This window comes from Rattus norvegicus, chromosome 6, assembly GCF_036323735.1.
Source record: "Rattus norvegicus strain BN/NHsdMcwi chromosome 6, GRCr8, whole genome shotgun sequence".
NCBI lineage: Eukaryota > Metazoa > Chordata > Mammalia > Rodentia > Muridae > Rattus > Rattus norvegicus.
In genome coordinates this window covers 41,835,940-41,847,973 of record NC_086024.1, presented here as the reverse complement: position 1 = coordinate 41,847,973, position 12,034 = coordinate 41,835,940, and the positions used below count along the sequence as shown (strand labels likewise).

General features: G+C 40.4%; 1 protein-coding gene across 11 annotated transcripts in view; it reads right to left on the bottom strand.

Annotated features, from left to right (window-relative positions):
* Nbas (NBAS subunit of NRZ tethering complex) overlaps window positions 1-12,034 on the bottom strand; it is a 304,643-nt gene that overhangs the window by 233,922 nt on the left and 58,687 nt on the right. For all 11 annotated transcript variants that reach the window (XM_063262517.1, XM_063262512.1, XM_063262514.1 and 8 more), the window contains exons 13-17: window positions 11,307-11,370; window positions 7,325-7,518; window positions 6,049-6,306; window positions 4,860-4,985; window positions 571-722 (exon numbers count right to left, since the gene is read on the bottom strand). In XM_063262517.1, the coding sequence (XP_063118587.1) occupies window positions 571-722; window positions 4,860-4,985; window positions 6,049-6,306; window positions 7,325-7,518; window positions 11,307-11,370 (794 nt within the window). The remainder of the gene's footprint in view (window positions 1-570; window positions 723-4,859; window positions 4,986-6,048; window positions 6,307-7,324; window positions 7,519-11,306; window positions 11,371-12,034) is intronic.

The window sequence follows — 12,034 nt, the reverse complement described above, 5'->3', positions numbered from 1 at the left end:
ATTTCTCCTAATCTGTGACCTCAATAACATTTATTATTTATTATCTTGTTTTATAACAGCCATTGTAACTGGATTTAAATAAGTTGCTGTGGTTTCGATTTGCATTTCATAGAACTAGATATTATATTATTTATAACTTAACATAGTATAAATGCTAATCTCATTTAAATTAGTTAATTATCAAGTATATACTATCATTTATGTCTCATCAAAGTCCCAAATGTCTGGCAGGCAACAGCTTGACAACAATTTAAAGCCATTACCATATTACTGACTGACATTTGGCCAGTGTTAACCGCTGTGGGACTTTCCTAAGTCATGTAAACCAGGAAGGTACTGAGTGTGTCCCTACAGGTGGTTAGTGCCATGGAGCCCCAGCATCTAAGAAGCCTGAGAAGACCCGGTGTGACACAGCATCAAGCCACTGCCTACAAATACGTTTAACTGGAAGAGAAGGCAGCGCCAGTCACTGCAAAGCTTCAACAATGTGCTCAACACCTCTCTGCCCAATGTGCAGCCTGAGCTTTCTCCAAGTCACCTCTGCACTGAGTGCAGACCTCCAAAACCAACCTGCCATCATCCACGCCCTTTCCTATAGCGACGAGAGCCTCCAGGTCTGTGCCTTTCAAGCCATACTGCAGCAGTTCCTTGGCAGCGTCCACATTCTCAGGAACTCTCTCCAGACACTCATGGAGAACCCAAGACCGCTTCTTGATTTTACTCTACACACAAAGACAAGTAAACAGAGGCATTTAAGAACACACTGCACCTTATAAAACCTGATGCTTACTTTCTAGAATTACAACTCCACAGAAGGAATTAGCGGCATTAGAGAACTTGGTCCTAGGTAACGCCTTACAAACTGCTAGTTCACTTCACATTTGTTCACAGCAACTGGATCGGGAGCTGTGATTCCGCAGGATTTTGTTTTCAGGTTTTGTCTGTTTGTTTACATTTTCATAAATATGCTTTGATCATATTCTTTCCCCATCCCCAGCTCCTCCCGGATGTTCCTCACATCCCTACTGAACCAACTTCATGCTCTTTCTTCCTCTCTTGCAAAGGGAAGGGGTGGTTTAGGATCAATAGAACAAAAACCACCAAAATGAAACAATACGTGCAAAAAGGAAAGGGGAAGGGGGCGGGCGGCATGTAGTTCTTTATGTGTTGGCCAACTACTCCTGGCCATGGAACCTGCCCTAGAGTGTGGGTGACAGTCTGTGACACTCCACTGGAAAAACCTGATTCTCCATCTCCCAGCAGGTATCAGTTGAAAAGAGCTTCTTGGTTAGGGGTGGGACTTTGTGTCTACTTCCCCTGCTCAGTGCTAAGACCCCATCTGTGCAGGGCGTGCACACACTGACACAGCGATCTGTGAGTTCATAGGTGAATCACTTCTGTGGCGTCTGGAAGAACCCTTAGTCTTCATCTTATAATCTTTCCTTCTCCTCTTCCACAGGACCCGAGTCTGAATCCCAGCCAGGCTTGCTGCTGTCGATGCCGGGTAACAAGAAGCTTTGTGGGTTAGGAGCACAGAGCAGTGAAGGAGGGCAGGAAGAAAAGACTCAAAGGGTGGGGAAAGCACTAAGCAGCCATGTCCATACTAAGAGACAAATTTCAACAGCATCCTTTTTAACTCTAATGAGCCACAATGAAACACAAAGCCATAGTATTCTTTTCTACACGTATAAAAAAGATCTTTTGTAGATACCTATAATTTGTGTCTTGAATATAAAAGAAAGAATATAAAACAGAGAAGTAAAATTTTGCCCCCTAAAGTAGTAAGCATATTTAGCTTCAAAACAGATGCACACACCACAGTTACACCTTTATTGACAGTAAAATCTATCACACAGTGTGAAGCCGACTCACTCACACTAAGTCACGGTCTGCTGTTCGTCAGAAGGACAGAAGACCAGTGCTACCCTTCCAACTGCTCCTTCCATCTCCAAGATCTCTGATTTGCCCTCTTCCTAGACACATCTTAGTTACCCGATAATTCACACCCTACATTTCTCTATACATTCTACCATCAAGTAAGTCTAAATCACCTAAGGCTTGTCTACATCATCAAAACACGATGGCAGGAACACTGTAGGATTCCCTTGACCCCAGCCTGCTTCCTTACACACCTTTCCTCTTACTCCAGTCTTGCTCTACACAAATCCATCATAAATCCATCACTGCTTATACTACCCTAAATCAAAGCCAAGTGATCACAAGCTTTCATCATCCATCCAAAGGCAAATCAACACTCTTCGCTCCTGTGTCCAGTGTGCACTACCATTACTCACCACTGACTCACTTAATAAACCTCGGCTCTCCATGAAATGCTTAGTGGGTGTCTACTATGCTTCAGGCACTGACGTGGACATGAGGACAAACAATAATGACTGAGATAGATTTAGCTGTCACCCAAATGAGCCATGTCACAGTCTTAATTTGCTCCTTCTGCTTGTACACTCGACAATATCCCCTCTTCTGACTCACAAAGGCTGATTTTGAACTTTTATTACAGAGAGCCTTCCTTTATAATCCCTGGGTCTTCAGTGATCACAGCTGCCACTGTGCTACAGGTTTGTGAGCATTCTTCTGGTGTGGCTATGCACATGCTAAGTATGAGGCCCTCCTCCTCTCTATGAGCTCCGTAACAGCAGAGACTGCCTGCACACCTAGTTACACCTCTATCCTCTCATTTTTGGCACCGGATCCTACCCGATTTTGGATGGCTTGGCAATTGCTCCATGCCCAAGCTAGCCAAGAGTTTGTGGAAATCCTGTATTTCACTGAACCAAATATTTTCCAAACAAACACAAACACAAACTTTGCTTGCTTTACCTGCACCCCAGAGCTCCCATCCTAACCACACGATGAAAGATGATAAGGATGGGAATGGTGCATTTCTAAGCCCACGGCAAACAACTCCGCCTTCTCCCTTCTGCTGTTGGCCCTGACGCTCACTCTCCACTGGCAGCCAGTATAAAGACTAACAGTTAATCATACTATTTGGTTGAAATACCAATGCCTTACAAACACTTTCAGACCACAGTTTTGATTTAATTATTCACATATGTGAACATTTAGACAAAAAAAATTACCATGAAATTTTCCCAGCACTTTCTAGAATCTTCCTAAAGGCAAAAATGTTTTTCTCTCTAAATATGAGATCAAAAGCTCCAAACCTTTAACCTCATCCCATGAGTCTAACTACTTCCTGGCAGAGATGTCAAGGGTCAAAACACACAGGCTTGTACCCAGACATTATATGTTGAGAAACCACCCCACCAGAGTAAGAGCACACGTCCTTAATCCCAACACTGCAGGCAGAGCTGAGTAGACCTTCATGAGTTTCAGCCTAGCCTGGCCTACACAGCACATTTCAGGCCAGTCAGAGTTAATACAGTGACATTCTGTCTCAATACAGACAAACAGACAGTAAGACAAAATACTATCCACAAGGTAATGGATTAGTGCCCAAAAGACTAGCAAGACCTGTCTCTTCTGTCAGTGTCCTCTGACATTCAAGGATACAGCAAAAAGGGATCCATCCGCAAACCAAGGTGAGTGGTGGTATCACTAGGAACCAATTGGCTGGCATGTTAATCGTGAATTTCCAAGCCTAACTTTTTCTTGCTCAAGATGCTGAGTGCATATTTGTGCTATAGCAACCCAAACTTACTACTAAGGTGCATACTAATTATAACATGGAGGCCTGCAATAAGGATCCAACTGTGGGGTTTAAGCCAAACACACTATATTTGACAAGTTTATATGTCAGTTGTCCATTTACTCCGAGTTTCCTCTCCAAGCTGGTGTACTGACAGCACATCTTATCGTTGACGGAGTGAGCAGCAGCAGCATTACAGACAGCTCTGACAGCCACTGCAAAGGACAAGATACTGCTCTCCAGTTCACAAGCACTTAGGGCCTCTTCCCTTGGTCCTCAGGTCTGAGAGTGTTGGGGGAAGGAGACAAGCCAGGTGGTACTAATGTTGTCCTACTGTTAGGACATCTTAACACTGGATATCAGAGGCACTCCTGTGAGTAGATTCTTCATACCCAATCTCTCTTGCATCTATGTGGGTGGGAAGCATCTCCACATAGGAGTAGAAAGTTTTTCTTGCTAGTCCTAGTATGGTTCTTATTACTTACCAACCCTGATTTGTGTGCTGCTTCTGGGAAGTGTCCTGCTTGTTATTGTTAGCACCTGGCCTTAATGACCTTCTCAGCTCACTGGTACCTGAACAGGAGACATCCAGCTACTCTTTCCATATCATACCAAGACAACTAGAGACCAGCTCTGATCCAAAACAATACTAGAAGTTCCCTTCTATGCAATTTGTCCCAACTACTCTTTCTTCAACAATGTACATCCCAGTAGAAGGGTCTGCTTCTAAATGCAGTCTCTTTTTTTTTTTCCACATGGAGAGGTTTTAATGGGAGAAGGAGATAAGGGGGAGGAGTGAGAGAAAGAAGAGAAGAAGAGCGTAAGTGCAGTCTGTTGGTCTGAAGGTATTCCTTCAAGTTCTCTTAATCCCTTTATTCATAATCTCTGGTTGCCAGAAACACGAATCTCCTCACTGAAACTCTGCTAGTGGTTCTTCAGTAGGTAGGCCTTAACCAATGTGGATGCAGAGAGGGACAATAATGGAAATAATCAGGGAAATGGCTAGATTATCAGAGAATGTATATTCGATATCTTCACCATCAAATCTTATGCAGAAGCAAGAGATTCTGACAGTTTATTCTAAGAAAGCACTTCTTTACCTACACAAATATTAGTGTGGGAAGTTCTCTAGAAACAAAAGATAATCCATGGATATAAATGTTATCATGTTACCATAACTATTTATACATACCAAGTAATTCTGAATTGAAGCAATGTTGACAGCTGACTTCCTCCATTGCCTCTGATAGACAAGGTCAGTATCCAGGCCGTAAGTGTGAGCCAAAGACAAGGCTTCTTCATACTCTTCACTTTCAATCTTTGTCAAGGAAACAGACATGAGTGATGAATTACCCATGAGCCCATTCTGATGAGAGGAAGAATCAAGACACTCACCTGGCCTGTGCAACAGGTTATGAACACACATGCAGAGTGTCATCAGAAGCTCACAGACATTCTGAGAAGCAGCTAGATCAAGAATTCCTTTAGCACTTTAGCAAATATGAAGAAAAGCTCTCATTTATATTTCAGACGACGGCAAAACCTGAGACTAGAGGCAGGTTGCAGTCTAGCCCACGTCAGTGCTCATTCAAAATATTACAGAGCACAGCAAATAGCCCGGTAAGCGGCTGTGCTGGCCACACAGGCTTGGAAGGCAGATGCTAACATCTTCCCTCACCACCTGTAGTCTAGTAGAGATCTGGACTTAAGTACACCGAAGAGGAACAGCGGAAGGCACACAGCAGGGAGCCAATACCTCAGACTAAGAGCAACAAGATGGTTCAGTGGGTAAAGGTCCTTGATACCAAGCCAAATGGCCTGAATTTCATCACTGATAGAAAGAAATAACCACATAATAGGAGAGAACTAACTCCTGCAAGTTTCCCTCTGGCCTGCAAGCAAGCACTATGGAACATACTAAAACACACACACACACACACACACACACACACACACACACACACACACACATATGCACACACACATGTAAGGTATAGGTCGAAGCTGGATAAACATCTTCAATTGCCTTCTACCTTTTACAACAAGGCAAGGTCACACACTTAAACCCAGAGCTCACTTTGGGGATTCCAGTCTCTGCCTCCAGAATAGAGGAGCTACCGCAGGGCTACAGGCCCACCGGGCATTCAGCTGGATACTAGCCTCTGACTTCTGGCTCTGCTTTATCCTCAGGCTCTCTTGCAGCCCCAGAATTTTCTATCACTGCCTTGTAATTACTCAGTTAGAAAGAGGACATTATTCTAAAAGCTTATGAAGCTGATATTTTAACATGTCAGGGAGCCAACATGTCCTCCTTTAATTTCTCTCCTCAGTGAAATAGTAGCAACTGTGCTACAAAAGCAGGGTGCAGCAGGACTGCTCACCTTCCTCTGATAAAGCTCCTCTGGGGTTGTGGAGCGCAGACTCACAAGGCGGTAGTTCTTCGTGATAGTTCGAGGCCGTTTCCGAGGAGGTGCGAACCTCTCCATCTCCGTCACTAAGTAAAGGCCTTGCTTGATGTACCCGAAATAGCGAGCCTTGGCAGAGGTTTCATGATCCCAGTCAGAATCCACGTCGCCTTCATCCTCTTCTCCAGCCCTCATCTCCACTCGAGACCGTTTGGGGGCAAGTTTAATTTCACACTAAATTGAAAAGGGAGATGTAAAATTAATGATAAGAAACTAGAGACAAATTTTTTAAGAGCTAATGAAAATATATTTTAATTATACTCTGGGTTGATTCATTACATGTCATTCACAATGGATCCAAAGGAAACAAAGCAAATCAAAGCCCTAAGATATCCACGTCCATGTGGCTTTCAACCTTCTAAAGCCAAAGGCCATTAATAATATTTGCATTATCTGACAGAATATAAAGGCTGACAGTGTGAATTTCTTTAACTACTAATATACCTGCAGTTACTGTAAAAAAACAAGAAGACAATTTAGAAAACAACATGAAGGTATTTATTTCCCTTGCCAGGAAAAGGCTTCTGATGTCCATTTTATGCAGTCCACCAGCTCCACAAATGCCAAGCGAGGCTGAGCGCCTGGCTTCCAAAGATAACTTTCATTCAGACTTAACAGAATTGGCTTGGAGTTTAAATTGCCGTTTTCTATAAGGGAGATCTCTGACTGGAAGACAGACTTCAGACAAACGGATACCTGTCACTGTACCCTGCAGAAGTAAAGCTACACAGGACTGTGCTCTTGGAAGACATAATAAGAACTCTAATGACCAAACACAACTAAAAAGAAATGGCCTCTACTCTCAACTCTTTCATGGTGATAAAAGTTTTTCCTGAAAGAAGAAAAAAAATTAGGTCACCATCCTTTCACTAAATACTAATATAAACATTAAGTAATTCCTAACCAAGCATTGACAGCATTCTACATTTTCAAATGGCTCATCTAGAAGAAAAAACAAAAGAAAGAGAAAATGATTAAGTCCAGCGAGGAGGAAATGTTTTAAGGAAACAAAATAGCTATAAATGTTTTTATTCTCTTAGCAATATAATACATTTAATTCATGGTTGACAGGATATTTTATTTCAGTAAGACTTATGGTTAAACACAGAACTACATGACATACACAAATAACAAGGCAAATAGACAGATTTCTAACGCAATGTGCATTTACTGTCACAGGGAGAAACCTCACCTCCAAACTTAAGAATCCCCCATCATGGGTTGCAGTGACCTGTGGGGATGGCTCAAACCATTCACAGGATTTTCCTAGTAAATTCTTCAAACTTTTGGATGATGAAACAGTTAATGCACCAGAGCATCGAGCCAAGGTCACTGCGCCATCTGCCCACCAATTGACATCAATCAACGGATAAAAGGACTCTTTATCTAATAGGAAAAGAAAATTCAAACACATTAGAAGTGATTTAAAAGCAAATATTTAATGTAATATTTTAAAATCCAAGTTATTTCATATTTGGAGGTCCTCAAAGATGCTTTAAAAATGGGGAAAAAATAAAACTAAATCCATCATTCAAATTCTTACTCAGGTAAAGATAGAAAAGGTACAGCAATTCAAAGTCTGCCTAAGTAGCCACAATCAGCCAAATCTATGAAAGGAAAGAGTAAGTAAATTAAGGTCCTCTTCCTCAAAACAAGGTCACTGTGGGAGCTCTTGCTTAGCATTTGTAAAACTATGTGTTTGGACCCAAAGCGGAGGAAGCTTACTGACAGGTGGGGAGATGCCTCGGCAGTTGAGAGCAGTGTGCGCTCTTCCTGAGGACCCCCAATGCCCAGCACATACATGGCATCGTACATCTGCATGTAACTCCAGTCCAGGGCTTCTGACACCTCACACAGACATATGTGCAGACAAAACAGCAATGCACATAAAATAAAAAATAAACATTGAAAACAAAAATATAATTATATACCCAAGAAAGAGATACGTAACAAGGTTCGTGATCTTAAACTGAAAAGTAAATGTGAATAAATTTCACATATACATTATAAAAGCTCTTAGAAAATGTCCTAGATCATTTTCAGACACTTATTTAGTAATTAAAAATATATAATATTTAAAAAAAATAACAGCTTCCAGGGCTGATATGCTCCTAAACATTTAACAGAGGAAAAAATTCAAGAACAAAGAATTTTGAAGCTAAAAGTAATCATGGTTCATCAACCTGAGGGATTTAAAGAGAAATGTCATGGTATTTTGTTATAATTTCAGTGTACTTTTTCTTAAGCAGTGGTTACTCCACTGTGGATATGATACAGCTTAGTGATGCCTGTCACAGTGAGTCACAGAATTGAAGGCACATGCAAACTCAAAAAGAAGAAGGTTAAATTAGTTAGCCAGACTGAAAACAACTCATTATTACAATCAAAAACAAGAAACCCTAACAGATTTCTTTGGCTAGAAACCTTGGGCCATTTGTTAAATTCGGAGTTCCTAGATGTATGCCTGCATCTGGGTATGTTCCCAGCAGCTGGAAGGAACAAATGCGACCATCAGTAAAGAAGAAACAGGAAACGGGAAAGAAGCAAGCATGATGACAACATCCACAAACTCTAGGAAACAAGGAAGCAACAAAACATAAACATCCCTGAGGCAGAAAGTAAAGGGAGAGAAAGGCTCATCCACCAAAGTACAGCAGAAAGCGCTCTAAATACAGGGGAAATGAGTACAAGATCAGACACAGTGAGAAGCCACAATAAAAATGAATCGAAAACCAGCCCGCACTGTTAAACGTTCCAAGAGGAAAAACTCTACTCTCAAAGTCAAAACACAAAATTCATGTCCAACCTCCCAGCAGAAGGCAACAGAAAGAATGGAATAACAGGGCATGTGAGGCCCTGAGGTAAGTCACTGCCAACTATGACGGCAATAAAGTCATCTTTTAAAAAAATCAATAAAGGAGCGAAGGTGCTTCAAGCTGAAGTGTCAACTGAAAAACATCCTAGCTACCAAGCCAGCATTGCAGAAGGTACTTAACAGAAACCCACACATGTGTGCAGTCTTAATTCTAAGAGCATAGGAAACAATAAATTTTATGAGGAAGAGAAGAACAAAAGAGAAAAGACCAACCATGTCTAAGTAAACCCCTGAAACGAACAAGGACTGAAAGAAAACAACATTAACTGAACCAACCAGGTAAACAAGCAACAAAATTACACGAGTCAGCACACCCTACTGTAACAACACTAAAGATAAACGGTCTTACGTTTCCAATTAAAAAGCCAGTAGCCGATTGGACTAAAAATCAAGAGGCATCATTGGGTTATCTACAAGACACATCTCATTGGCACATCCACACAGACTAATATTAAAAGGTTGAAAGCTAATATAATCTAAGACAAGCAACAGTAACTACACCTATATCTGATAAAGCCAAAATCAGTCAAAGAGATTTTTAAAAGGCTACTACATATTAACAAAGGGAACAATCATGCAGAATATATAACAATTATAAGTACATAAAGTGAACATTAGCAAACACAATTTCATAAACTGCTAGACAGTAAACAGAAGAGACAGTCTGAGAGTCAACACTACCACCTTAACACCTTCCTCTACTGCACAGACGGATCATCCACACACACCCCTTCAAAACAACTACCACACAAACTTGAGAGCCAAACTTCACCATATCAAATGGACCAAATGGACATCCAGAGTGTTCTATCTAAGAGCTTTGGAACATGCATTTTTCATAGTAGCCCATGGGGCACTCTTAGAAATAGATTACTTCTTAGGCCATAAAGCAAATGTTACCAAAAATAAAACAAAAAAATAACAATCATCTCTTGGTTGTATTGGATCATAGTACAGTAAAAGTAAAATTTAATACCAAGAGAGAAACTACAAAATCCACAGAAACTGAACATTCTTGAAAGATAGGCATGTCATTAAAGACATCAGAAAGGAATTTTTTTTAATTCCTAGAATCACATAAAAATGAAAGTACAACTTTTCAGAACCATTGGGACCCAGCACAGATGGGTTTATTAAAAGGAAAGTTTATAGCTAAGGGCCTTTACATTTAAAACTCAGAGTGATCTCAAGTAAACAATGCAGTAAATCAGTGCCGGGGGTTGGGGGTTGTGGGAGAAGCCAAACGCAAAATCAGCAGACTAAGAGTTAACGATGTGGAATTAATGAAGTTCAGACTAAAAGTACAATACAAGAATAGAAGAAACAAGAATTGGTTCCTTGAAAAGATGAAATTGACAAACCCTTAGCCAAATTAACCAAAGAAGGAAAAAGACCCAAGCAATAACATGAGAGCTAATGGGATGGGCATTAAGACAGCACCACCAAAATCCAGAAGATTATGACGGAATGTCGAAAACCTGTACTGCACTAAAGTGGAAGGCTGAGAAGCAATGGGGTAAATTCCTAAACTCATATGACCTGCTAATATTAAATTGAGAGGATGGAGGCATTTGCAGCAGACCTGCTGCACGAGAAGACCGAAGCAGTAGAGTCGGAGAACATCAAACACACCAACCCAGGACAGAACAAATCCCTGTCAAACTTCACCAGACCTTAAACGTCAGCATTCCCCAAACAGTGCATAAGACTGAAAGGAGAACACAGGAACAGACATGTCTCATCATGCCAGGATTAGCCTAATAAAAAGCTACAAGAAAGATCAACAAGAGAGAAAACTATAAACTTAAGTTCTTTTCTTTAAGTTCTTAATAAAGTACTTGGAAACCAAATTTAATAGCACATGAAAAAGACAGTATATCTAAGGCCAAAAAAAAAAAAAAAAAAAAAACAAAAAACAAAACAAAAGATCTCTCATTTTTTAATGTTTTAATCTACTATTTTAAACAACTACTTTCACTTAACAGTAAATCTTGATTTCCCCCATTCCTCATTCCCCAAAAGAAATATCTGCTTATCTTTAAAAAAAAACAAATTATTTTAAATATAGAAATGCATAAAGATTTTAAAGAGAAAGACCTATAACACTATCAAACAAACAAAAACCATAAAAGGAAAAATAAAACAAAACAAAGCATTCGTTCTGCTGCCTTGCTAAGATTCCATGGTTGTTCCAGAGTGAAACAAGAGATTTTAGAACCTTTTTATATTTAAAGACCACTTGAGCAATAAGAGGACCCCTGTAAAGCTGTAATAATCATATTTCTTATACCCTACTCACCTTTTACTTTCTTTCTCTTCTCAGGAGACAATGTCCAATCAGGATTAAGCTCATCATAGCCTGGCTAAATACAAAGATATGTACATAATTTTATGAGTCAAACATGTTAAGAAAACTATGAAAAACTCACCAAGACCTATGAAATTTTTACAATTAAAAAAAATACAGAAATGATGCTTTCCCTTGATCTCTATTCCAATCCAAGGCTTCCTCAGCATTAGCATTTGGGGAAACAAATGACACTGGACTTAATAGTCACAGACAGGAACTAAGACTCAATATGTACACAAAAGACAGGATACAAAGTTGATAACACAAATGAAAGCTAGCCACCCTGTTTCTTCTATATCCATACCCCACATTACAGAGTAGTGTCTGTTTTGCTGTAAGCAAACACTGGCCTGGGTATACTCCAAGCTGCTTGTCCACTATGTACATACACTGAGAGGAGCAGCCCGTAAGATGCGCATGACTTACAATGGAGTATACCCAGGCCTTAGAACCACACAAATATAGTCTAAGAGACCCTTCCTGTCTCTTCCTTTCCTCTCTGTAGGAGCTCAAAACATATCGCCTTAGGCTGGTAACTTTGAAATGATAGAAACCAATGTTTCTCCAACCTTCTCCTGCCCTCTTATCCCCAGCTTCTTATTCTCCCCAAAAATGAGTCATAAGAACCAGAATTCCCAACCATCTGTAATGGGATCTGATACCTTCTTCTGATGTGT